Source organism: Hirundo rustica, chromosome 8, assembly GCF_015227805.2.
Source record: "Hirundo rustica isolate bHirRus1 chromosome 8, bHirRus1.pri.v3, whole genome shotgun sequence".
NCBI lineage: Eukaryota > Metazoa > Chordata > Aves > Passeriformes > Hirundinidae > Hirundo > Hirundo rustica.
This window is the reverse complement of record NC_053457.1, coordinates 5,762,298-5,789,456: the sequence shown is the minus strand read 5'-3', so window position 1 is coordinate 5,789,456 and position 27,159 is coordinate 5,762,298. Positions and strand designations below refer to the sequence as shown.

The following is a 27,159-nucleotide window of genomic DNA, read 5'->3' as shown; positions in this document are numbered from 1 at the left end:
ATCAAACTAATTTTGCTTTGTAGTCAGGGTTCTTCTGGTAGTCCAGAGGAGGAGATGCATAGCTGAATGTGGCCTTTCCTTTTTCAAACCCTCCCTTCGAGTCATCTCTTAACACCCTACCAAAACCCAAGCAAAAACCTCAGTAACCACAGTTTCTGGGCCTTGTTTGCAAGGCTTCCTGGCTTCCTGCCTCAAATGAAAGAATTCCTTGATATGGTTCATTGAGGAGAAAGATGTAGAAGACAGTAGCAATAAATTTGTAAGCATTATGAAAATCCATCCCATCCCAGACTGACTCTTAAGGGAGCTTGCAGTGCCTCAGCTGCTGTCAGAAAAGTTCATGCAGTACATGTCAGGCTGGAGCTGTGTCAGGGAGGAGTAGGGATCAGGAGAAGGTTCTCAGCCCAAAGGGTGCTCAGCCCGTGCTCACAGTACCAAGCCTGTCAGTATTCAAGAAGTGTTTGGACAACACTCTCAGGCATGGGGGGCATTCCTGGGGTGTCCTGTACAGGGCCAGGAGTTGGACTTCATCATCCTGATGGCTCCTTCAACTCAGGATCTTCTGTGATTCCGTGTGCACTGAATGATCATCTCGAGCTGGTCTGCACTGGCAATCAGAGCTTGTCTGTAACTGCTTCCAGTTTATTTCTGCACTCAACCCCAGGGCACTGACAGACTGGTCAAACACAAAGGCTTTGAGGAAACTCCTTTTTTGGGTGAGTGTCCAAGGCCAGGTTGGATGAGGCCCTGAGGAACCTGATTTAGTGAGCGGCATCCCTTCCAACGGGAGGGATGTGGGAACCATGTGATCTTGAGGGACCCTGAACCCAAGCCTTTCTAGAATTCCACGATTATTTGGTGGATCACTCAGAACAGATGAGATCCACCAAATACTGAAAATTTGCCCTGCCTTCTAAGAATAGATTCCTCAAAATTCCTATGAGACTTTAACTAAGACTGAGAGACCCCAGGAAAGAAACCAACTACCTCTTCAAAATACGTGTATTTATTACACCGAAACTCAAAGTCCAAACCGTTCACATTTTATCTTTTCCTTCCAGGTCATCCCAAATGTGCCAACAGCAAGACAAAAATGTTTGTATGTATCCAAACAAAACCACGAAATAAAAGTCCAATTAAGGTACGTTCATACAAAACTCATATGGTCTTCAAATGCAATGTAAGTGGCATACACAGATTAACAGGTACAAAAAGACGGATGCATAAAATTTAGCGTTTTACATTTCTTGTGCCTGTTTTTGAAATGTAGAACATCTCACTAGCAATAACATGGAGGGAATAAAACACAGCAGTGTTAGCTCAGATTTCAGCTCTTATTTACATAATTTAGATGGTAACATTGCAGGATATTCTTTCTCTCATAAAGAAAGAATATTTTTTATTTTTTCATTAAAAAATCCCGTATAAAAGCTGGGTATTATCTACCATTACTGGAGAGCTCTGCTGATCTCAGTGGGAATCAGTATTCACAGCTTGATTAACAGACTACTGTTCTACAGTTCAGGCTACAGCTGCAGTGATTATTTCAGTCACTTCTGAGAGACAGTAACTCCTCTCTTACCTGATCACCTTTCCAAAGGGCCCTTCATGGGCTTTCCAAATTTCAGTGCTAATGCTGACTGCAGCATTAACACAGCAGGACAGAAGAAGGGTAACCAAAGGGCATTTTTTATTCTTCAGATTTTTTTAATTTTGCCTTGTTTCCACCTGAGGAACCTTTGGCTGTTTCAACTTTCTTTGCAGTTTCAGCAGATTTCTTTTTTAGCCTTTTCTTGTTGGAACGCACCAGGTCTTCACGTCCCATCTGGATCATTTTTGCTTCCCAGGATTTCATTTCATTCTCATACCGAACCTTATCATCTTCAGCAAGCTGCAAGTATGGCTGGAAGAAAATAAAGGATCAAGAAATTACAGAAAGGGATTTTTCTGGAAAACTGCCACGACACAAAGGTGACTTAGAACAACACCTGTGCAGTGAACAGCCCAGGCATTTGCTTTCACCCCTAGCTAATTAAAAAAAAGAAATTAAACTTGCAGAAAAATACAAATCTTTAGCACTAAAGTGCAGTAATGTCAGCAGCTGGCCATTCCTGAAGAGGAAATTTATTCAGTACTGCTACTAACAGTTAAGGCTTTTCTTATCTGATCACTAGTTGGAGACAGCTAGATTACGTGAGGCACAGGAATAGATATTGCTGTAGAATTATTTTGATTTATATCTCTAGAGTAAGACCCAAGAACCAAAGGTTTGTCCTAAGTACACGTTAAAAACCATCTGGAAGAAGGGACAGTAGGCTACAGAACACCTGAAGTTAATAAATTACCCTGTGCACATCACTTGTTGACTTCTGTTACTTTTCCTTCTAACAAGTCTCTCCATGAGCAGCAAACTCTTATGCTGGTATTTAAAGATACTATGGATCGTTATAAAAAAAAATCAAATTGTTGCATATTATTCCACCTTCTTCTCTAGATGTTGCTTAGCATCCACTTTAAGGCACATCAAACTTCCATCCTATCCCCCTGACTCACATTTTCACAACACTATGAATTAAATGGTCACCACTGGAATAAAGGTGATGACAATCGCTTTCCAAGATGAATGAAGATCTTGGAGTATTTTCCTCAGTATTATATTTTGAGCAACTGAGTTCAAGATTTTGTATGAATATATCAATTTTGACTCAAATCTTTAGTTCTGATTGGATTACAGCCTCATCCACATCCTCCAAATCCATCCACTCCAGAGACATACCTGCTTTTGGGAAGCAGACAGCTTTTGCCACCTATCAAACAGTTTCTTCATCTTTGCCTAGAGGAAACGGAACATGCAATACATGAGAGTTATTTTAGGAGCAGACTGACTTCAGAGGGCACAGATGCATACTGCATGAGTGAAAGTCAAGCATAAACCAATGCAAAAAAGCACAAATTCACAAAAGCTTGCTTCCCCTTATTTACCACCGACTCTTTGAAAAACAGAATTTCTACATCAAAACAAAGGGAATAATGATTGTCTCCTTACAAAAGGAACAGATAAAGTCTGTAACACTGGAGTGCACAAAACAGCACAGATGTTTTAAGTCTGTATACCCACACAGCACTTTCTACAAGCCATGCTAGCACTAGAGCCAGATTGCCACAGCCTAGAAAAATAACCTAAGCAATGCAGCAGCCAGAGAGTGAACTACCAAACAGTACCTTGGAAAATGACAGAATCTAAACCAGAATTTTCTGAATACAATGGATATATTTTAGAAAAAGAATCTTTCCTGGCTTACCACAGGTGAACTTCCCTCACTTTGTTGATAATTTTCTGACAGGAAAATGTTAAAGGCGGTACGAGCTCTTTTAGGTTTTCCAAGCAGATTCAATTCCTTTAAAAACAAGAGAAGTTATTCCATCTACCAAGCATGCATTTGCTCCAAAACTAAACTCGGCATTTATCTTTATATTTTATGCAAAAATCAAACACAAATTCTTTCTTTAGTGTTTTATTGTGTAAATTAGACTGTACGTCAGGATGCTCTTAGTGCTTTTCAAGACTAATGTTAAACTACAAAAAGCTAACTTGAATTTTCACAACTTGTTGAAAAAGTATTTAAAACTGATTCTTACTTCAGCTAAGTCTTCCAGAAACCAAAGAGTGCTACTAAATTCAGCTCTGTAAGAAAGTAATGATGAAAAAAATGTTCTGTTATTTATTACTTGTTATTTCTAAGGCTTCGGTTTCTGGTGTGAAATACCTCCTGTGTGCAGAGCAGAGGGCAGACACTGATCTGTGGAGGTGAGAAGGTGGAAGAGAACTGTCTGGGCTATCAGAGTGCTTTGCCTACAGGAATGCAAGTACACTTCCTGTCTTCTCCAGTCCTGACATCCCCACTGGAGCCCAGGTGCTGTAAATTAACATCTGCTTAGGTTTTAGATATGCCAACTAAATTCACTGTGGTGCCATACTCTAAAAAGGATCAGCAGAATCATTAAGATTAAGAACTTTCTCCAAGTAGGGGTCTTTAAAACCAAATTCGTTTTGCTTTTGCCAATTAGGGCAATGTCACAGTTTGATTCACAGAAATAAATCAGCAAGAATTAACCCCTTTGATTTTTCCAGACAAGCCATAGTATTGTACTGCTACAGATGGTTCTGTATCTAAGGATTTATACAAAAAGGAATAGGGAAGATGGCCCTAATGAATATTCTAGTAAAGGACACAAATGTCACAGCAGCAGCTACACAGTGGCAGGGGCCAAAACAGGAAAAGAGTCTTCTTCAAACAGCTGCTACTTTGTAGGGCCTAATGAGGTTAACAGTACAAGGTCTTTGTGAAAAGCCATTTCTGGATGTCTTCCCATCCAAAGAAAGTGCCTGTCCTTTCTCTGGTAGCTCTAGAAACAGGGAGAACAAAAGCATAGAGAAGCTACCTCTAAGCACAAAGATCCATGCTAATTCCCTGCTCTTCAAGCACAGGAAAGCCACTAAAATAGCTGCTAACGCCAGTAATTGTTTTAGTCCATGGCATTTTGGGGCGGGGGGTGGGGGTTGTGTTTGTTGTGTATATTCTTCTGTTCCGAGTTGCTTTTGTATTTCTAAAACATGCTTCAACTCTGCTTTGTATGCTAGATAAACAGACTTCAGGCTCCTTGAGAGAAAAGAAACCTGAACTTCAAAATACTTACTCGTTTTGCCCTCATTGATCTTCTCTTTGCCCGTTGTTTTCTCCTTTCCTCTTTCAAAGCTGCAGCCTGGGCTGGAGTCAGTTGGGCTTTATAAGCAGCCATCTGCTCTCCGTATCTTTTCCAGTCTGTCTTATTTGCTTCCTCATAAACCTACAGCACAAACCACCACCAGCCTTAAACTTAAGCAAGATGCTTTCAGTCAGAAGTGCTTGACCATTAGACAAGCTAACACTTCTAACCTATGAGTAGAAAAAAAAATTACAGACTGAAAAACTTACACCAGAACATCACATTTTCATGTTTGATTCCCCGTTCTACATTTCAGAGACACGAAGGGCAAGGTACACAGAGTGAGAAGGGATGTGAGAGCACCTCAATTCTAGTGAACAAAGATACTTCCTTTAGAAAATGGAATTTAATTCCTAACTGCCTCAAACTGCTAACTGCAGTCAAGGAAAAACAATCATTACTTTGCTATAAATGGCATTTAAATTCAGCAGTGAGCAGCAAGTTCAAGAGTTGCTTTACGTTAGCCCTTGAAACTGCCACTCAGAGAAACTTCACTACATGTGACTTAATTTGATGACTCTTAAAGAAATTTACATGAAGCAAAAGAAATTGGTCCTTTCATCAAAATTAGCTGAGGTTTCACCTACCTTATACACAAGAGCAGAACAACTTTACACAACTGTACTGTACATGTAATGCACTATTGCCATTGATAAAGGAGAAAGAATTGGTTTGCAGCCCCACAGCCACGTGGAGTGAGACCTGTGTCATTTCTCTGGCAACAGATTAAAATTATTAAAGCCAAGGTCACGTGCAAGTACAAGTAGCAAAGTATCTTCCTGTATTGGGCTTGCACGGCCAGAGTTTGGTGCTGAGGGGGTGCAGGGATGGTTCCTGCGAGAAGCTGCCACGGCTGATGGAGCCAAGGCCAGCCAGCTCCAGGAGACACCTGCTATTAGCATGGTGGTGGCACCTCAGGGACAACAGAGTTAAGAAAGCAAAAGAGAAAACTGCACAACTTCAGCCTGAGAAAGGAGGGAGACATGTCAAAAGAATGTTTCTACTGATCCTAAGGTCAAGGAAGGAGAGGCAAGAGATGCTCCAAGCACCAGAGCTGAGGTTGCCCTTCAGCCTGGGGTGCAGCCCATGGAGGGGACCACACTGGAGCAGGGGAATGCCCAAAGGGGCTGTGACCCCGTGGGGGACATGACAGAGCAGCCTGTTCCTGGACAACAGCAGCCCATGGAAAGAGATAAATGCTGGAGCAGCTCCTGAAGAACTGCAGCCCAGGGGGAAGACACACTGTGAGCAGTTCATGAAGGATTGTCTCCTGGGGGAGGGACCCCAAGTTCTCCCACTGAACAGGAAGAAGCAGCTGAGGTCACTCCAACACGTGATGGACCAACCTCAGCCCCCATTCCTTGTGCTCCTGCACTGCTGTCAGGAGGAAGTGGAGAAATTGGGGGTGATGTTGAACCTGGGAAGAAGGGAGAGTAGGGAGAAAGGTGTCTTAAGGTAGGAGTTCTTATTTCTCATTATCCTGCTGTGATTTGATTGGTAACAAACTGATTTCCCCAAGTGAAGTCTGTTCTGCTCTGACAGTAACTGCTGAGGGGCCTCTCCCTGCTTTACCCCCACCCACAAACATTTTGCTGTATTTTCTCTCCCCTGCCCAGCTGAGGAGAGCAGCTGAGAGTGCCTTTGGTGGGCACCTGGCAATCAGCCAGGGTCACCCCACCACACTTCCTGGGAGTTATTCAAAGCTCCCAATTCTCCCAACTGTTTTGATGTCTGAACCTTTGTACACACGTGCCTTTTCAAGCCCTTTACAAACAAACCAACCAACAAAAAATCCCCACCAGGCTCAATAAAAAACCCACAAAAGACACCAAACCAAATAACTCCCCCCACCTGTAGAGTCCAAAGTACTCAGGGAAAGGATACAGCCTTACCTGCTTCTGTGATGCTGGTAACTCCTTCCATGCACCTGCTAATTTTCTAATCAGTTCCAAGTTGCTCGCTCCTGTACATTAAAATGAGAAAGCCCAGAAATAAAGATCAGCATCAGCTTTAGGAAGCTTCAATTTTTCCCAAGGAAAGCTGTCACAGGTATCATCTTCCTGTGCAAATGCATTTTTGTCCTTTCATAAAACTAACTCTCTGTGGCAGTTAAAGAGCACTGCAATATCTGGGGGAGGGGGAAGTCACTGCTCACCTGGAACACAACATGCAGTTATAAACTAAAGCACAATCTCAAGGCACCTATTATTACTCCATAACAATTGCATATTTTTTGCCTTTTGAGCTGGATCCTTTTCTATACAATGTCAGATGGTCTGAATTTGGAGGGGGGAGAGCAGGGAAGAAATCAAAAGTAAAATTTCCAATTCTAAGTTTTTTTAGCAAAAAGAGTCTGCTGAATTTTCATCTAAGTATAATGTGACTATCCACTGGATATAAGACATATACTCTGATTTTATTATCCTTTACTTACAATATTATTCAAATGAAGTTAAAAAAGTAATTTCCTTCTCAAACAAACAAAATTAGTGACTTTAGTCTTCTCTGGTTTTTTGGCTGGCTGTCTTTGCCTCTGGCTCTTGCACAAGGGTGATTTGATGAGGCCTCCAGCCAGACTTGAATTTGTGAAAGGGAAAAGAATAATTAAAAACCAACCAACAACAAAAAAAGCCCCAAGCAAACAAACCCCAAACAAACCCAAGTGTGGTGCAAAGAGGATATAAGGTTTTCTTTTCTTGAAAAATCCTTTCCAGGCTTTCCCTCTACTTCACAGTAAAGGAAGAAACAGATGAGTTTCTTCTCCCCCCTCAGATGTAAAGCTTAGTCACCTCAATGGTGGAAAAGCATAACTAAGGTCTTCTCAGTAATTTGACTTTCAAAATTCTGGAAAAACAAGGCAATTGGAAGGTTTTAGTGCAAGTAGATCAGCCTTAAAACCTTTGAAAATGCGATGCTTTGACCACTGATAAAAGACACTAAGTTATTGGGTTATTTTTTGACCACTTTCTCTCTTGGAACAAGAAAACCCCAAATTCTCAATTTGTAAGATCCAGTATGGTTTTTTGCTGATTACTGAAATTTTGGAAATGTGGAAAACACTGGTGTAGTATGTAGGTAAAATATACTCTGATAGTTCAGTTACCAGCCTATGAGCATGTGGAACCGATGTGCTAAACAGGCTATCAGATGTTTTCCTACTTGAATCTTCCTCAGGATTTGCCCAATATGATCATGTTCTTTAAACATTTTAACCTTCATCAGTATTTCAAAACCACCATTTCTTTCTATTCTATTTATTTCTATTCTGCAGCTCCCTGTCAAGAGTCACTGCTTTGCCTATAAGTGAAGTTTTTTATAGTAAATCAAACATATTCACAGAAAAGCATCTTCCTCTAAATACACTTACTTTTTCCTCCCACGTACAGCGATGTAATCCAGTACCTGCAATTTCTCAATTACTAAGCCTCAAAATCAAATCATACACAGCCCACGAGATCAGCAGAAACGAACTTCAAATACGCAAGAGTGCAAAAGTGATTGAGAATCGTAAATCGTTGTTACCAGCTGAGATATTTCGTGGAGCGTTTTTCGAGTTACACACACGCGTTGGCTTTTCTCCCTCGCGCGGCACGCAGGAGCGAGCAGGCACGTGCCGGCAGTGTGTCCGGCCGTGCCGCGCTCCCTCGGGCACGGTCCGGACACCGCCACTCTCGCCGCTTCCCGAGGCTCGCTCTCACCGAGGGCCGGGCTGCCCGGGCTCACCCCGCCCCGGGGGGCGCAGGCCGCGGCCCCGCCAAGGGGGCACCGCTACCGGAGCCCAACGGCGCCGACCGCGGGCCCGCCTCCCCTCCAACCCCCGTACCTGGGTTTTTTTCCCTAAAAGCCGCCCGGTTGTCCATCACGAAACGAAGGTAGGAGGTGAGGGGCCGCTTCGGGCGCTGGTACGAGCTGATCCCCCGAGACAGGCACCGCTCCGCCGCGCCGCCCGCCCCGCACACAGCGGCGCCGCCGAGCAGGGCGCCCGTGCCCCGCTCCCGCAGCGCCGCTCCCGTCCCGCAGCGGAGGAGCCGCCGCCCGCCCGCGGCCGTGAGCAGCCCCAGGGCCAGGCCCAGGCCCAGGCCCGCGGCCCGGCCCAGCACGGCCGCCGCCGCCGCCATCCCGGCCCGCCGCGCCTGCGCCAGCGCCGCCGGGCACGCTGGGCCGGCGCGGGGCGGGGCGGGGCGGGGCCGCCCTCAGACACACGGCCGGCCCCGGGGCACCGCGCTCCGCTTGGGAACGAACCGGCGGGACCCGCAACGGGAGCACAAACACCGGGCACCAAGTAACGCGTTCTGGCGATGAGGGGTGGCCGATATCCAACCCCACGGCCTCGCTGTTTGCTTCGCATGACGCGCTCTGGGGCGCAGCGGTGTCTGAAGCGGCAGGCGCCACAGCTCTGAGCAGTTCTCGGGTGAAAAGGAAGGTTTGCGTTTTATTTTTTTTTCCCCCCATCGTAGTAAACAGCATAGAATAAAGTAAACTTTTCAGCCCTGGAAACAAAATCTGTATAAAAAGCATTAACGGAGGAGCTCTGAAGGTGCAGTAGTGGAGGTGTTTCTCCCCACAGATTAAACCCAGACACTGCATAGCACGACTGAAGTTTTAAATCATTTATTTATCATTTCATTCCGATAATTCCAAAAGAAGAAAGGCTGAACTGCTAGGAGTATCGTAAGGATCAAAGACTCAGCTTCACCCATCTGAATCAGCACGATCATAAAAGTTTCTTTTTAAGTAAGTTCCTTTTTTAATATTTACATGTGCTTGACAAGTTTTACACATCGGTAGTGGTTGTTGGTTTTCAATGCTCCTGCCGGTTTCATACTGTGAAAGTCGTTCATTCACAGAAACATTACCAGTTCAAGTATAAATGCTTTCAAACCATCCCTAACACAAACTGATAAACCAAAAGAAACCAAGTCAAACTTCTGATTTCACGCAGTTCAGTACAGGTGTTCCAAAAAATTAAATAACTTCTAGTATAAACCGACTACTAAATTTACCTAGAAAAAAAATTAAAACTGTGAACACATTCTGATGGTCAGTTTTCTACAATCATTTGAGCAAGAAGTTAAATGATGTCTTTGTCTTCTTAGCTCTGTTGCCCTAGTTTAAGTGTAATGAAGCACTCAGTAACAACAAAAAATTAATCCATTTATTCAGCTTGCAAAATGTAGTGAACAGGGGTATTTTAAGAATTTTAGAGCCACTCAATCTTTGCTGTTTCAAATGTCACCATTACATCACAGATAAAACTAGCACAGAAATGACATTTTCCCACATGTGACCAACTTAAGGTCAGTAAATCAGCAAACATGAAGTTAATATTCCAATGGTGGGAATAAAAGCTCCTACTCTGTATGCTTACCACCCCTACCCCACATTCCAGTTTGATGCATATCTGAATAAAACAACAAACAAACAAACAACCCCCAAATCAATTATATCTGTCATATTAAAAATGTATTTTATGATGGCAAATTTCCCAACTGAAAGTAATTTTTCTTTCACGTGTAAGATACAGAGAAAAAAACATTTTGTCATCTTTTTTTTATTATTATTATTTTCAAATAACCAATGGTAGGAAATCAAGCGTTTTTCTGCTTTTGATCTATGTTTTATGAGCAGATTGCCCCTCTCCAGCACTACTGGTTTTCCACATGCGTATCCTGAAGCAACTGAAGTGCAAGTGAATGGCAAAGCCACTCTCAAGTGTGAGTTTACTGTAACATTCTTTGCAAATACCCCGCCTTAAGAGAATGTTGTGTTTATCTCCTCCATGGATGAGCATGGCCTGAACCTATTTAAATCCTGTATCCCACAACGGGCAGAGTGTGCTCAATCCACTGGGCTAGAGCTAGCATAAAAACTAACTGCAAACCAGCCCTAAGCAGCACCTGATGCGCGCCTTCATTGGACATTTCTGTCTCCAAAACACCGCTGGGGATTCTCTGTTACAATGTTAGAACAAGGACTTTAAGGGTATGCACGAGAGAAGATACAAAATAGCCAAGGAAAGTAGAAAATGTATTTTATTTATATGGAAAAGGCTACATCTGGATCTGTAAAAGGTCTGTGATAGTATTATGTTGCCCACACGTCAAAAAATCAGATGTGAATAGCAACAAAATGGTTACGTATCTTTCTACATACCAGTGCAATTAGTTCACATTGCGATAAAATCAAGTCAAGTATGCAACAGAATCAAACCCAAGTGTTTCTCCATAATCAGCATACAAAGATTTACAGTGCAAAGATCATTTTAGCTGCAGTCAGTCTTCAGAATATTACAATGGGTGAGATACTCCAATTATTTTCACTATTAGAAGTTGTATCTCGTCAATACTGTGCACAAGCAAGTCTAAAATTAAATGACTTACATTGTAAATAAAATAGTCTATACAATAAAAAAAAATACAAATTATATAAGAGAACTAACAAAAAGAAACTTGAACACACTTGTGAAACAGACAACATACTTCAATGACACACACACAGTATTCATCACATGAAAACAGCTACTTTTTCCAGCAAAAATAATTTTGTTGATTTACAACTGAATTATAGGTCTTGCAGTCTGAAGATGCAGGTGTCCAACTCTTAAAAACTATAATAAATGTCTTCTGCAAAGCATACGAAGAGGATAAATATTCTTATCAAAGTCATAAGGTTATTTTCAGAAGTTTGTTCTCTCTTGCTCCAGAAACACACTTACACGGGTGAAAAAAATTTCAAGGAGTGTCACATTGAAACCATAAACTGTGCTCCATTTCCTTCTAATTTTGAAAAAAACCCTATAATTTACAGTACTCTGTGGTATATGAAAATGTCTTCAAAAGTTTACATTGCATATTTCTGAGTCCATTCTCTTGCATGTCTGTTGTATCTGTACGTGCAGAAAGAAGGCATTACAGTGAAGAGCTGTTATTGATACATTGACAATGGCCACATATTTACTTTATACAGGTGTTACTGAGCTTTTCAGAGCAGAGTCAAAGAACACTGAAACAGTCTAAAAGCCAAGAAGGATATATCCACTACACACTCAGTTTCTAAGGTTACCTCTCACAGCTATTCAGACTCAAAGCCAACTTCACAGGTTTGCATTAAATTGGGTAGCATTGTGCATCCTTTGCTTGTGTTTCACAACTGGCTCCCTTATCTGCACCTCAACAGGAATTTGTTGTCAATTACTCCTAAAGGCATGTGCTATTAAGAGTCTAACAAATTTTACACATTTTAGTTCCATAAAATTCAGTATAATTAACTGGGATTTTATTCTCCATTCTGTGCTGCCAGCTGCATTTCAGAACTCAAAAAGAACATTTTCTGAAAAGCATTTTTCACTAGGTTTAAAATCTTGGGTCTTTTCCTTCTGGTATGAAGCTGATTATCTTATAATTCCATAATCCCAAGGGTAAATGTCCTTAGGGAGTTGACAGCTTCCCCTCTGGTCCTTACATTTGCTACATTCTACTCTTCTGACTGGATTCACATTCCTGAGTCACCCAGAGAAAAACACTGACAAGTTTTTAACTCTTAAGATCAGTATAGCAATTCATGTGCTAACTGGTTTTCATCTTAAAAATATGCTACCCTACAAGTCTTTGGATGTTAACATATAATAAAGTACTCAGAGATAAATGTTCAGGGGTAACCAGCCATAGCTTTCATCTCCTAAATCCAAGATAAAACAAAACAAAATTTAATAGGTTATCATCATAAGAAGATAGAGCTATAGTCAAGACTACACCTTCCCTAGCAATGATTAAATTTTGAGATTTGGAGATAGAAAACTATCCCTCATTCACTTCCTTCACACACAGGAGGCACAACAGCTGAAAACACTAATAAGTAGCTGGGTGGAAAAAAGTTGGGCCACAAATGGGGAGAAGCTGATGCTCAGCATCCTCAAATTGAACACCATCCACTCTGCAGAACGAGCTACAGCGTTCAAGCACTTCAGAAGTTACATGATTTGACTACAGTAGACATTGAACTGTGAGAAAAAGGCCATTTTAAGAATTCTTAGTCCAGGCAGAGAAATACTAGACCACAGACATCCATGTAACTTCTGCATCACTCCTTTGCTATCTATGGCTCAAGGGAAAAGCAATACTCAAATCTTCCTCAATCTGTGACATGTGATGAGCCACAGGCCAAAAATTCTTCTGTACAGGTTTCACAACCAGAGGATGGCAACAAATAACTCGTATTTGGGAAAGTGATTTTTCATGCAATAAATCTAAGATCTTACACGTAAGCATGAAGGTTTTATGTAACTAAGTACAAAAAAATTAGTTACCAACAGTTGTGTATGCCTACAGTTTTCTACTTGCCACACTATTCTCATTATTTAAAGAGCTAATCCTGTAGAAATCTAGGAAAAGAGTATTGCTAAAGTTAATATTGAAGGTGCATAGCAGACAGCCACCTGCAGAACCACACATGCATTTATGTACGTTATACTCACTTTTCCTTGTCTGACTTGTAGATCTGTGCAATATCTGGTACTAAAGGATCATCTGGATTAGGATCACAAAGTAAGGAGCATATGGACAATAAAACTAAATAAAAGAGACACTAGATTAAACAAGTTAGTTTGCTTTACTTCTATAATCTTTTAATATATTCCAGTACACTTAAGGAGGGTGGTGGGACGTTATTGGAAAAAGAACACACATTAGTATTAAGCTGTCATTTAACAGTTCTGTCCAAAAATGTTTATAGAGCATCACTTTTCTAGGGCCTAAGTGAACACCTGCTACAAGCCCAGGGAATTTGCAACCATGAACCTGTAACTTTGTAATGATCTCTCTCCCACATCCTAGCCTAGGAACATTAACCAAGCCAAAGACTACAGTTACATCTGGGTATTTGCTCAAACTAAGCCTTCCATCTGCAGTTAAGGTAACTAATATTATTAATATTACATTGCCATGCAGTACTCTATTTGTGCATATCCTTTTCCACTTCTGTGCTGACAATCATAAGAACATTTTACCTAAGTGTGACTTCCATTTTGGGAAATTCTTGATCTGCATTAAATACAGGTATTCACTTATAATTTCATATTAATTTCCTGGTATTGAACTAAGGAGGATTGATTTTTTATTTTTTCCCCTAACTTTTCCAGGCAATTTTATTTTTACAGTCAGAACTAATATGCATACAAGAGGACACAGTTAAATAATTCTAAATATGTTGTGAAAGGGAACTTCATGCTGCCATAGAATATACTGTAGAATACCTTTTTTCTCCCTGCTTTATCTTGTTACCCAAGAGCCAACACCTATTTTCAGGAGTAGGGAGTTCAGCCACTTCAATACTGACTTGTTTGAAGTGCCAATAATATTAGAAAATCAGGTTAGAATACACGGTCACACACATGGCCAGGGGTGCTAAAACATGCTGTAAACTTTTGATTCGGTTAAACAAAGACTAGAAAGGAGAAACTTCCATGAGTCACTGAGCTGATTTCCAGTTTGTGAAACACATAATAAGCAAGCAGGTTAAAATATCTGAACATTAGACCAGCAGACCGCTCCACTTTATAACCAAAGAAGTGCTCAACAAGTAAAGAGACAGAAAAATGCTGAAGATCTAAAAATGTTATCAGTTTTCAGTTGTAGATGCCAAGTGTTAAACCTAAGTGCCAATTTTCATTTGCTTGATAACTAGAAGCAAGACCATTTTTGGATAGCTATAAAACAAATAATTTATGTGAAAGAAATGATACTCATTAAATAATAAGTTATAATAAATAATAAGTGTAATGGATGTCTTTGGCAGTGACATCAGGAAACAGTATTAGATTTAGATTTTATACAGCTAGTGAGATTTCTGCACAGGCCTGTAAGCATGAGAAGTTGTTTTCCCAAGGAGGTACAGCAACTTGCACAGAGCAATTCCCATTGGACAAAGACCCACAATCTTCTCTCTGCTTGTACACCCAATGCAGTGACACTGTGGCTCACAGCTCAGAGAGCTCCCAAGCACATGAGATGTGATCTGGCTTGACATTTTGAGTCACATGAGAGATTTCTGTAACATGACTAAGTGTGCCTTAGCATTTTGAAGATGGGTGAGGAGAAACAACAGCACCCACATTTTAAATGGCTTTTAAAGTGACACAAAATGCCTGCAACAGAAGAACTTCTTAACTGTTAACTCAATGTTCCAAAAATCTACAGTGTTCAAGTTTGGAGAAAGTCTCACCCTGTAATTAAGCTATTTTAATAAATCTTTTACTGATGATCGTGAAAGGAACTACATTTTAAAATATTCATCTTACAAAGGAATGCAAACCAGAACAAATTATCTCGTTTTAAAATAAAGTGCAATTAAGACCTTAGTCCACACAAGGATGCTCAGGCAACCTGAACAGCCATTGACAGGCAATCATCTAAGCTTACACGTTGTCAGTATCAGGGTTTCATGTTCACTTCCAAGTTGTGATTTTGAAGCCCTGCTCATCAGTTTCTCCTCCATTCAGCATGCACAGTCAGCTACCACATTTCAGACTAATTGTACATTTATTATCTTACCCAACTTGGTTTAGAATATTTTTTTGCTGTGCATGCATTTTTTTTTTTGTGATGTGACATTCCCAATAAACTGCAGAAGATCTTGGATCATAACAAGAATTCCAATGGAATTTGCCTCTTCTGAAACATGCAGGATAAATGAATTCCCACTGCTACCTTTAAGACAGTGCAGTAATACACAAAAAAGTGCCATGGCAGTGTATGCAGCTTCATAAATGCATTATCAAATCAGCGAATTTACCTTTAGAAACAGTCAGAGCTGGTGACCATTGTGATCTCAAGATATCAAGACAAATACTCCCATTGCTGTTTATGTTTGGGTGATATATTTTTGTTGTAAAAGCAATCTGTAATTAAAAAATAAATTAAAAAACCAAATAACATCAGATTAGGGTTTTACAAATGGAATCCTTAACATCATCCCTTCCTTTCAGTCGTATCAAATTGTGCCAACACAATTTATTTATAGTCTTATCTGCATCCATGATGAACATCTATACTATTGCTCACCTTTCCAGTTCAGCTTCCAAAATTAAGCCTCAGAGAATAAACTTTGACCAAAAAAATTTCTTTCCTTAAAAGAAAGGACTTACCTTTGGTGGTTTGAAAGGATAGTCTGTTGGAAAGTGTACTGTGAGAAAAAATACTCCCCCTTGATATGCACTATCGGGCTGAGAAAAAGAACAAAACAAATAAAACACATTAATATATTTCAGCTGTTTTGGAGCTTCCCTTCTCCTAGAGAAAATCCATTTTTTCCCCAGTACATTGCCCACTTTGAGCCATAAACTGGGAAGGCACAGAGGGAACTGAACCCTCCCCTGACTTGCAGAGTTACAGTAGAGCCAACTGTGGCTACTCCTGCAGCAGCACAACACAGATATTGAGCACTGCCCTTCTGGGGAGAAAAATGGAGGGAGATCAATAGCTTCACTGCACTGAAGGGAATAAAGAAAACAGAGCAGATCCTCCAAATCCTGCCTCCATGCAAGACCACAGCTGCTCTGATCTTCCTCCATTCTTAACCTACAAACATACTCTAAGGTGGGTTCTCTTTGCCGATGCAAAGAGTGCCATTTTCCAATATAATTCAGTTAATTGTGACAATATCAAGGAGTTTTAAAACACACATCTTTGTCACCTGTACAAATCTGTGAACTTGCATTTTGTTAGACGACATGTGCACAGGTTAAGTCCAGATTGCACACAGTTAATAGATAGAAATCATTTTTTTTTGTTGTCATGAAGAACATTCATTTTTTATCTAAAAGGGTGCAAAGTCTTGATGCTAAGTGATAGGGAACATTTCAGCCATTTCTGGTTAAGAGAAGACAAAAGCTGCTCTCGTTACAAGGTTAAGTTTACAACAAGCAGCAGCAAAGCTGAAGATCAAGTTTTTGAGTCTTCTTATGAAAGGAAAGGCAGACTGTTTCCAAGTAAAACCTTTACCTTGGGAATGAACAGTTTTAGAGATAACTATATGACTGTAAGAGGCAATGTCACAAGTGGTCTGCTAAGCTGTGCTGCCTGACACGTTCAAAGTGCAGAGAGCTGCAGTGTAAGGCAGGTTATTTACTGCCATGCTCAGTCAGCTTTGGGTGACCTCAGAGGATTGCCACTGTACTTCCAATTAGATGTGAAAGGACCTCTTGCTTGCATAGTAAATTGATTTTTCAAAGTTAAAGCTGAAGATGAGACAAGTTCAGTGTCTATGTTTTATGAGCAAGGTATATAAAATAAATTGATGATACCCATAGACTGAAGAGGTCACCCTACTTCCACACACAGGAAGTGAATTCTGAAAGTAGGCTTTAGTCCTGTGCTTCCCTCAGGCCATCAGGAAACATACTGAATGTGCACCCCTAATTTCTTTTGTTATCAAGACAAAGCATTAATATCTGAAAGTGTTCTGTTCCTGTACCTCTGCAGATATGGCTGACAAAAACTGGCAAGAGGTGCTCATTCTTAACTAGAGACATCTGAGGAACTTAAAGCAAAGAAAAGAATATTTTCCACTACAGAATATGAAAGCCAAAGCACTGGAAGCTGGAGAAGAAAATGGAATTTAAGCCAAAATTTATGTGGTAGTGTTTCCTTTACTCAGGTCATCAGAGTCATTCAGGACAGAGATATTATTGGTAGCAACCAGCACACAAGCTTTTGTTAACTCTTTGTTGCTGCTTTGCCATTCCCCCTTTGGCAGTGCAAGGGTCAGAAGGCCTTGGTATGTGGAAGAACATACCAACACGCTTGTTGTTCAAGCAAAAGGGCAAAAGCATCAGTACACTACACAACACAGCTGCTGCTGGGCCATGGACGAGTTGGACAACAGACTCCAGCACACCACCGACAAATTAGTGACTGATCTTTCACTGCTTCAGAACAACTCTGCTGAAAATGGAGAACTACACTCAAAGCAGACACATTTCCACTTTTCTCCACAATTTAATGTTGCATTTTAAAGGATTAAGAATGATCATAAAATTTCACCTCTCACAGTGACTCAGCTCACTCCCCAAACTAGAGACTCTTCTTTCCAAATTAGTAAATCCAAAAAGAAAACACAAACTTCTTACCAGGATATTAATAAGCACACCTTCCCTCAGATCACGTTGCTCTTCATTATTTTTCTTGCTAAAATTATTCTCAGTTTTTCTTCAAAACCTTCTGGTTTTAAGCTTTTTTGTCATTTCTTATGTCATTACCTTCACAAGAGTCATCATTTTCTCAGCTCAAGAAAAGCACCTTTGTCACACAAAAACCACCAAAAAGCACTGCACTGCTGGCCTGCAGTTTGCAAAAGCCATATGCTTCTGCCAGAGTCACATCACAGCTATCAAATCAAATAAGATCCACCTAAAAGCCCTCTGAAACTCCACTCTTGTTTACAGTTACCAACTTTAATCCTAATTTCATCCACTCTTCCTCCTTCCAGACGGATGAATCTTCCAGAATTGAGCTGACCATCTATGATAGGCAAGCTCTTTGCTTCGTAACCCACATCAACAACTCAAACAGCACAGCTGGTGGTGACTAATTACACACCTCTAACTTCATGAGGAGGAGGGATTTTCAAGGAGTTACAGAAAGCAACTGCTACGAACAGCAATATCACCCTGAAGTTTTAAGCCATTCACAGCAGAGCTGAATGTGGCTGCTGTGTTTACAGAAACCCAAATGAATCCTTCCGTAACAAAAAGAGAAGCAAGGTCTTACATTTTAAGGGGCACGATTCCTATACTTACAGGTCCCATAATAGTTGCTTGCCAGTGAAACACTGAAAGGCAAAAAGATACAACAATTAGAGATCTCCTGAGCCTTTTCAGAGCTGAAATGTACTAAATGTACTAGGAAGAGCTTACAGTCATCTCCAACAGGTCCTGCAGAACAGTGGGCTGGTGGATCTCGCTGCAGATCACTTAGTTCCTGCAAGAAACACAGAAATATTTGAAAGACATGAAAATCCATGCCACTTGGTAGCATCCCTTCAAAAGTGGGAACACAAATCAATTTTATTAAACCCATGGGCAATTTTTGTGCTATCTTGATAAAACAATCAACATGTGAAATGTCCATTGAAACTGAAAAAGTTTTTTTTTGCCAGATGGCCTGCAGCTAACACTGTCCTAGAAATGAATATCTGAAAGAATTTAAAAGAGTTGCAACCAAGTTCATAGGAAGTTCAATATACTTGAAGGAAACAAAACAAATAAAAAGAGTTTCTTGATTAGTATGTAAACTCACAGTTTAATTTAGTTAGGTGCTAATCTGATCGTTCCCTTAGCTTTTGATTTTACAAAAGTTTCTGTATTGTCTTAGTCTATGGACATCAGCTCAGCTAAACTGGCTCATAAAATGTTTGCAGCCTCCCTGGAGTTGATGTATGAACATAATATAAAGGGTCCTAACTAAATTGGAAACTGAAGAAAAAATATTAGTTCTACACCTTATTTATTGTACCTTGATTCAATTCCCTGCATGACATTTTTTTTTTTTTTTTAATGACTACTAAAAAACTCAAGTTGAAACTTAAGCACTCAGAGGAGCTTCTGGTAGTCGACTGATTTATTTCTCTTGCAAGAGTCCACACAGCCCCAAATAATTTAAAATTATTATATGATTTCACAAAACCAGATCAGTTTTTCATCTAATTTATCATCACTATTTCAAACAGAAAACAACACCGGCAGTAATGCTAATTCATTTTCCTCATTTAATTCAATATACTTCTTTTTGATGTCTGAACTTTTATTGTACTAAGGACAAACAACTTTTTCCAATTCTAGGCTAATATAAACTGTGCCATAGGAACTTTAATGAGTACATGCAAGTAATTCCTTTGAAATAAGTTAAAAGATGTGTGTTAAATCACTGTTTGTAACTAATTCCTTACTCAAAATATTCACATTTAAGTCTATTATTGACTTAAGCAGTCTATGAGTTTACCTTAAGGGGTAACACTGGAAATATTTCTACTCAAAATACCTTAGTCAAGGCAACTACTTACAAAATCAAGGTTTAAATTGCAGCTAAGTTTAACTCAAGTGAAGAATTGGTGAACTTAGTGTGATCGGGCCTTACATACAATTTGAAGGGTTAAAAATCTGCACTTCTCAACTGCTGTGATATATTTTTCCATGTATGACATCCAGTAAATATTCCAACTCAATTTACCATGGACCTGACACCTAAATTCGGCCAGAGGTACAGGTCTACTCTTGGCCCTGAAATCAAAGAAAAGCACTGCATCGTATCTTCCTGCTGCTCTGAAGTCACTTCTCCCGATCCTTGTGAATTAAAACAAGAGACACACTTTTCATGTCCTGAAATAGCTCAGGTTGTCAGCTGGCATTTCTTGTCTGCGCTTTAACATTGCTCTGCCGGTGACGCTGTATGCTGATCCAGAAACACCACCCCGGGCTAGACTTTAACTAATAAAGGCACTTGAGACGTGCGGTTCCCATTTTCATCGGAGGATTCAAATTTCATTAAGGAGCAATTCAGGGAACCAGCTATTTATGTACAAGCCACTGCCAGTACACACAGGGAGTCAACAAATCTCAAGTTTCCAGCAGTCACCAGAGACAAACATGACCAGCAGCAGAGCTGTTACAGGCGCTGTTCTCTAATTTCCAACTCCAGATCTAACCTAACAAGAGAAGATTAAGTCTTGTACACGCACGAAAACAACCCGACCAAAACCAAACAGCTACGCTACCAGTGCCAAAACAGAGAACTCAGGTTAACAATCATGCGTTTTAAAACAGTCATTATTGACTGCTAAATTCAAGGCAGTAATTGGAAAAAGTATGTAGCTTAAACTTTTCAGAAAGTCTCTAAAGCATATGCAAACATTCCATAGGCACCTAGGAACTACCAGGCAGCCACTTAAGAGTCACAAGTCTGTAACTCTGCTTTTGTTGCTAGATGTATTCATCAAGATCTTCTCATACCCCCAAACCACACAGAATTGTTTTCTTTCATATGTACACATGTACTTAAGAATTAACAGAACTGGGGAATGCTCCTCGGGTACACACTTCAATTTGTTCAGGCTAAAAAGATACTGACATCTATTCATGATTCAAAAAAAACAGCAAGTATTTTTAATCATACATTGATAAGATCCAGAACTATGAACTCCTGTTATTAATATTTCCTGACAACAATGAAAAAAAGGTTCTCTTCTATCAACTTCACCAAATGAGAGCAATGTTCACAAATACCTTTGGACAGCTTCTGCAGCTACGAAACACAAAGCCAGATCAAACTCCAAAAGCAGTAGAGCAAATTCAAGCTGTATTTCACATCCATACGTGAAACCAATGTGGTTTAAAAATGCAAGTGGTAACATGATCCAAGAGTATGAACAGTTTGAATCTTTACATACAGAAACTCAGATCAAGCTGTGATAAAAATGAACAACTATTCAGATTTATATTGTTGATTATGCTGTGTAAGCTTTAGGTTCAAAGCAAAATTATCGGGAGAGCTGTAAGATTTAGGCTTCAAGCTTTCCTACACCTTTTGAAAGGGGACGAGGAGATACTCAGATGCCCCTGAATCAGACTGACCTGCCGGTGCTCAGAATTGAACACTGCAGAACAGAAGTGAGGATCCTCTAAACACATGTAGAAAAACTTCATGACTTTACATACCCACAAAAGAATGAGACATTGAATACAAGAAATCTTTATACAAAGCACTGATGCTCTTAAGAAGGCCAAAACTTTATTAAGGGACAAGGCTGAAGATTCACAAAGCTTAATGTGCTGAAACCTCTTCAAGAAGTGCACGATAACTGCATGTGAGGCACTACACAGTCAACACTAGAGATTCCCCAGTAATTTTAAGTTAATTGGTTACAGCAGCTTTGTCCAAGCGTTATGGATTACTACCATGTAGCTGCATGACACAGGTCTGGTCACTTCAAGGGCCTGCACAAATACTTTTAGTCTCTGGTATAGAAAATGCTGGTGCAAGACATACATAACACTGCCAAACATGATCTATAACTCAAAGCAGTGCAGATTCATTTTCAAAAGAGAAAGTCAACACTATAAATTACAGTGTGCACTGGTGCAACATCTTTTATGAGAATACACAAACCCAAAATTCTGTCTGCAAGAGAAGCATCAGAAACACGATTTATTTCAAACAGTGGTGAACGTGACAGCACAAAAGCATCTCTCAAGAACTTCAACACATGCCACACTATCCCAGTACAGCCAGGATAAACGTGGACAGAGAAAAATACCTAAGCTGGGGACAGTGGTAGGCATAAATCCTCTAATCCTCTCATACAAAACATTTCAGGTAGAATAGAATACTAATGGTTAACACACTACGGGAGATGGGCAAAGCCTCCAAATGATCACCTTCCCTTGCACCACACACACTCCTGAACAGCCCTGTAGACAGCACGAAGCAAAAAACTCAAGCTTAACAGCTGTAAAAAACAGGCTGTGGTATGCTATAAACGCTGGAGACATTCTGAATGTACAGACTAATACCCGTGGTCAAAGAATAATACAGGATGTATTTCAGAAAAGTATGAAGACTGCAAGGCCAATTTAACACTTACATGCTTGATTACCATCCAGGCTTCTTTCCCAAAAAGCTATTGGAACAACATTGTAAAGGATACTTTGGTGACAAGGAAATAAATGTTCTCAGCATAGAAGTCCTAAACATGTCTTTTTTCAGTCTAAAAAAAAAATTCAGAAAAAAGACTGCAGATTATCTGAAGACTAAAATAAACTGCAGACAGCATCACTAAAAGCTATCTTCATCCTCCAAACAACACAAAACCACAACCAAAACCTTTCTCCACACTATTATTTAAAATATAGATTTATATTTGTCAGCTGTGTTCTTAATTTCTTGCACAAAAAGCACTGCAGACCACAGACTCATTTCCTACCAATTCCATGAGTACACTGCTGCTTGGAACCATTTGTCAAAAACCACCACAGTGATCATACTTAAGACTAGTTAAAGAATTCTCTGGTTCTTCACAAATCTGGTAAACATAAACCACGTATTTATAATAAGATTTATTGCTATAATGATTCGTCAGTAATAAATATTCTGTTTCCATACACTGTTTTAATGAAAAAAAAATTTGTTAAAATATGTAGTATCACAGCTGAGATTTTGAAAGCAAATTCAAACATGCTAGAGCCAAAAAAGTTTCCTTGTTATGTTAATTACCATCTAAAGACAGCAGTTTTAAGATCAAAATCTGAACCACAAATATAATTTTTTATTTGAGTCAATTTACAATAACAAAAGTTATTGTCAACATAACTTTTCAAGTTAGTATGTCCTGTTAGCCCACACATACACGAAACATACTGAACCACAGAGACATATAGTTCATTGAAACAACTGAAGGTTTGAATGCTTCTGTTCTTACTGCGTTGTAGGAGAAAAACAATCGAGCACTATGTATCAACAAGATAAAAACAACAGCTGTTCTTAAGCAGTGTTCAAATCTATCTCCTCCTTTCTGGTTCCAAAATGCCTTCTAAAATCTCTTTAAGTCTGATTTTTTTTAATGCCTGTAACAAAAGTATGTACAAGGCAGCCTGAGCATTAACAAGCACATCAACCTCCCACTAACACTGGAGGAGCACCCAGGTACTGGACTTATGACAAAAACAATCTCAGCTGTCATACAGAGCTAACAGAATGCAAACTGCAAATTAGGTATGTGAACAAAGAACTTGGAAGAGGAACCCCAGAAAAATGGTTCTGCATAAGACAGATGGGCAGAACTGAGACCTACAGACTGTTTTGCAGAACCTAACAGCCAGAATTATTTTCCACATTTCACAAAAGTCATGGTGTCTCACTTTCTAGAGGTAGCAAGAATAAAGGCTTCTTTGCATAATATTCTTTCCCAACTAAAACCTACACTATTTGTTTTGCTTTCATCATTTGCAACATCTGGAATTTACAATGCCCTCAAAAATGTGTTGTTCTTTCACTGCCCCAAGGAACATCACACGGTGTAACTGAACTTTTTTGACAGTGTAGAAATTCAGTGCCTTTCTCATACAATGGCAAGGCAAAGTGCTCACAAGGTAAATGAGCACAGGATCCTCAGCTTATGATGAGTAAGAATCCCCTGACCCTAAACTCCCTGAGGAACTCTGAGATGAGTTTGTTATGGAGACACTGCTGACAGAGTTTCACTTCTGTGCCCACTGCAGAGCAGGGCTTCATGTCCCCACTCTTCTTCCACTTACAGCACTAGGATCAACATATCTCCATGCACAGAGATCAGCTTCTTCACTGGTTACTCAGCTGCCCATTTTTTAAGAAAGCTCCCAAGTGCAATATGTCTTTCTGTAACTAGGGCACCCTCTTGGAAGTCCAAATGCTATCCTTCTTTGAGGAGTCCCTCAAAGATGATCAACCAAAGGCAGGAAGAAATGACACAGATCCCAATGGCAGTATTATTTAGAAATCAGAGTCCCAACCAGTATGACAAAAAATAGGCTTACTAACAGGTTGACATATTGTAGCTTTGCTTCCTTTGTAGGTGGTGTCACCTGAACACACAAATTATCAAAATTACAGTGAATGACTGTCAAGCTTGCCACCCAAATCCCCCAACTTCATTTAAGCACAAATCTGAACCACCCTGAACCCGCCCAAGCTTAACTTCAGACAGTATGTCTAGACTGATGAGCTCCCAAGCAGTACTACTGTGTTTACGGACAGTTTTGTTCTCCAAAGAATTCCTCTAGGCACTCTGTGACACCACAGCATTTCCTCTGCTTCAGATCTTATCACTCCCTATCCTTGGGATACAACATAACTATCAACCTTTCGAAACACCAGGAAAGTAGAGAAGATAAATACACCAACATACAAATACATTTCATCTACCATTAAACTTCCAGTTCCATGACTTTCAGGAAAAAAAATTCTATATTACAGTGATATCAAGACAGTTTGTCTTTTCAAATTTCTCCACTTCATTTTAACTTTTCATTTGAAACAAACCTATTTCCTTGCCATTCCCTTTCCTCTTCTACTTCTCAAGAGACAGACTCCTAGCCAAATCCCTAGTGTAGAATTTTTTTACTTCCCCTGGAAAGGCAGAAGAGAGCGATGAGGGTAGTTAATGCAAACAAAGAAAACCAGCAAAAGTCATCTCTGCAGCAAACTAGAAGCAAAGTGGTAACTAGTTCCAGATTTAATCTCAACTTTTCTTGGAGGTCCTTACCCATTATCTCCTCATGTTTCAGGTAGAAGTTATTGTATAACCAGGAAATCTCATAGCACCTCACAGTCAGCAGGTTGGAAAGCATCACTTCATTTTGAAAGAGTAAAAACAGAATTTAATAAGGCTAATGAATGAAAGTCACTTACATAAAAAGTGTAACCATCATTTCACTATCAAAGTTATTAAATGCCACGGTAAAGAAAATTGTGGCTTTCCAATATCTATGAACATCTCTAAAGCAGAAAGAAAAGTTATGCAGGGAGCATGATAAAAGTATGAAGAATAATCCTCTTCTAGCAGGATCTCATTTGGGTAGCCCCAAACTACCATTCCATCTTAAAAATACTAATTACCAGACTTTTCCCTTTGTCAGTTTACCTCAGCAGAAAGAAGCTGAAGAAGAATTGGAAAGAGATGAACAATCCTTTTCTTGAAAACATGAGAGTAAGGCGATGTTCAAGAAGAGGCGGGAAATTAAAATGGCAACAAAAGGCAAACCATTCCTATAATATGTAGAAGCACGACAAAGTTATGTTAAAGAAAACCACTGTAGTTATTTGTTAATATTTGATATAATAGTCTAGTGCGACATTCACAACAAACACGTGATATGAAGGAACAAAATTATCCTGTAATTGCACTACCTATAAAGGCATAAGCTTTGCAGCATGACAGGACTACCAGGTTCTAGCAGAAATCCACCCAAACAAGCTGGTACCTACGGTAGGGTATCCCAAATCTGCCTACTGTGGGGTTAATCCGTCACTATAGAATCCTATTTCTGCAAATGCCAATGGCTTTCGACAGCCAAAGGGAATCCTGCAGAAGAAATAATAGCACCAATGCCGCCTAAATATGGCACATAAACAGCAACCAAACACCAGGGATCTGTTCCAGGGCCAAAGCACGAACCTTAACTCCGCTCCCTGTCTGTACCTTGCGGCGATCAGCTCAGCCTAGCCGAACAAAAGGAAACTAGGAGTCCACAACTCGAGCCAGGCCATTTGCAAGTACGAACCCCAAACACTACAAATGGGATACGCTCAAAGGTCACACCAAGAACTACGCTGACAGCACTTCTTAAGCGAGCCTGAGCACGGTGCGGACCGGCCGGGCACAGCGGCAGCGCAGCGTTGGAGCGACCGATGCCGTCCCTGCGCCCCTGCCGAGGGCTCCCATCCGCACCCCGGCTCTCCCCGCTCGGAGCATCGCGGCCGCTCCACGAACGGCGCCTTCGAGCACCGACTCGGGGTGCGGGGCCTTCGAGGGGCGACAGTCCCGCAACCGTGAGGCGGCCGACAAGAGCCCTCCTTCTCCGCCTCAAGCCCCCTCTTCTTCCCCGGCTGCCGGCGAGGGAAGGACGAGTCTCGGCAAAGAAAGTGCGCGGCAGCGGCTGCCGCGACACCCCTCGCTGAGCCCGGTCCGGCCGCCGCCTCAACCCCCTGCAACGGGGGCCGGCTACGGCGACCACCCCAGGGCAGGGGGCCCTTTCCGCCCCCTCCCACGGCTCGGCCCCACTCACTTTTTGTATCCGCTTCAGCGCCATGGGAACGCGCAGCGGAAGCGCGAAGCAGGCGGCGGGAGCGCGGGGCGGGAGCGCGGCCGGGGCGGGGCGGGCGGCGGGAGCGCGCGCCGCGGGAGCGGCGGGGGCGGGTCCGCGATGGCCGTGCCCTTTGTGTCCCCCTGCGTCTGCGCAGCCGCGGCCGCGCGGGGCTCGCCGGGGAGCGCAGTCCGCGGGCGGGGCGGGGCGGGGCGGGGCGGGGCTCGGCTCGGCTCGGCTCGGCTCCCGTCGGGCGGCGCTGCGCGGGTGTGGAGGTCTCGGCCGGGCCGGTCCCACCCCTCAGCGCCTGCGGGACTGAATGAGAAATGGTAAGTGAGGCGCTGTTGTCTGCAGAATTGTGCAGCCACAGCTTTCACGGTAACCGATGGCAGGATTGTTTAAAGTCTGGCATCAAGTTCTGAATGGACGGCGAGCACTAGATTGTTGAAATATTGAGCAGAAAAGCCACGCTATGAAAAGTCAGCGTCGACAGAGAAGACAGAGGAATCCTGCAACTTTATTGGAATAAAGGGAGAGAGTCCACTGGGGCCCACGCCCGCAGGGTT

The 27,159-nt window shown here is 41.2% G+C and overlaps 2 protein-coding genes across 8 annotated transcripts; both read right to left on the bottom strand.

Annotated features, from left to right (window-relative positions):
* Positions 1-990: 990 nt before the first annotated feature.
* TFAM (transcription factor A, mitochondrial) lies at positions 991-8,885 on the bottom strand. The gene is made up of 6 exons (XM_040070567.1): positions 8,591-8,885; positions 6,660-6,730; positions 4,699-4,848; positions 3,303-3,398; positions 2,777-2,833; positions 991-1,903 (listed from the first exon to the last, which is right to left on the bottom strand). The coding sequence occupies exons 1-6, from the start codon at positions 8,883-8,885 to the stop codon at positions 1,691-1,693; spliced, it is 882 nt and encodes a 293-aa protein (XP_039926501.1). The 3' UTR covers positions 991-1,690.
* A 1,896-nt stretch (positions 8,886-10,781) lies between these two features.
* Positions 10,782-26,664, bottom strand: UBE2D1 (ubiquitin conjugating enzyme E2 D1). 7 transcript variants are annotated; one of them, XM_040071098.2, is made up of 9 exons: positions 25,432-25,534; positions 25,054-25,140; positions 22,399-22,521; positions 18,677-18,740; positions 18,560-18,591; positions 15,908-15,985; positions 15,556-15,661; positions 13,241-13,334; positions 10,782-11,653 (listed from the first exon to the last, which is right to left on the bottom strand). In XM_040071098.2, the coding sequence occupies exons 3-9, from the start codon at positions 22,411-22,413 to the stop codon at positions 11,608-11,610; spliced, it is 435 nt and encodes a 144-aa protein (XP_039927032.1). In that variant the 5' UTR covers positions 22,414-22,521; positions 25,054-25,140; positions 25,432-25,534; the 3' UTR covers positions 10,782-11,607. The 7 variants fall into 7 exon arrangements, with proteins under 7 accessions (XP_039927032.1, XP_039927031.1, XP_039927036.1 ...); XM_040071097.1 differs by lacking the exons at positions 22,399-22,521; positions 25,054-25,140; positions 25,432-25,534 and adding an exon at positions 26,576-26,664; XM_040071102.1 differs by lacking the exons at positions 22,399-22,521; positions 25,054-25,140; positions 25,432-25,534 and adding an exon at positions 25,966-25,983.
* Positions 26,665-27,159: the final 495 nt, after the last annotated feature.

What these genes read in the sequence shown, in the direction of transcription:
- TFAM (XM_040070567.1), bottom strand. Translation starts at nt 8,885, where the DNA reads ATGGCGGCGGCGGCGGCCGTGCTGGGCCGGGCCGCGGGCCTGGGCCTG. An exon ending in TTTTAGGGAAAAAAACCCAG is followed by an intron (nt 6,731 to 8,590) that starts GTACGGGGGTTG and finishes TTTAATGTACAG; the next exon opens with GAGCGAGCAACTTGGAACTG. An exon ending in GTGAGGGAAGTTCACCTGTG is followed by an intron (nt 2,834 to 3,302) that starts GTAAGCCAGGAA and finishes CGTTTCCTCTAG; the next exon opens with GCAAAGATGAAGAAACTGTT.
- UBE2D1 (XM_040071097.1), bottom strand. Translation starts at nt 26,599, where the DNA reads ATGGCGCTGAAGCGGATACAAAAA. An exon ending in CGCTGAAGCGGATACAAAAA is followed by an intron (nt 18,741 to 26,575) that starts GTGAGTGGGGCC and finishes TGTTTCTTGCAG; the next exon opens with GAACTAAGTGATCTGCAGCG. An exon ending in ATCCTTTCAAACCACCAAAG is followed by an intron (nt 15,662 to 15,907) that starts GTAAGTCCTTTC and finishes TTTTAATTACAG; the next exon opens with ATTGCTTTTACAACAAAAAT.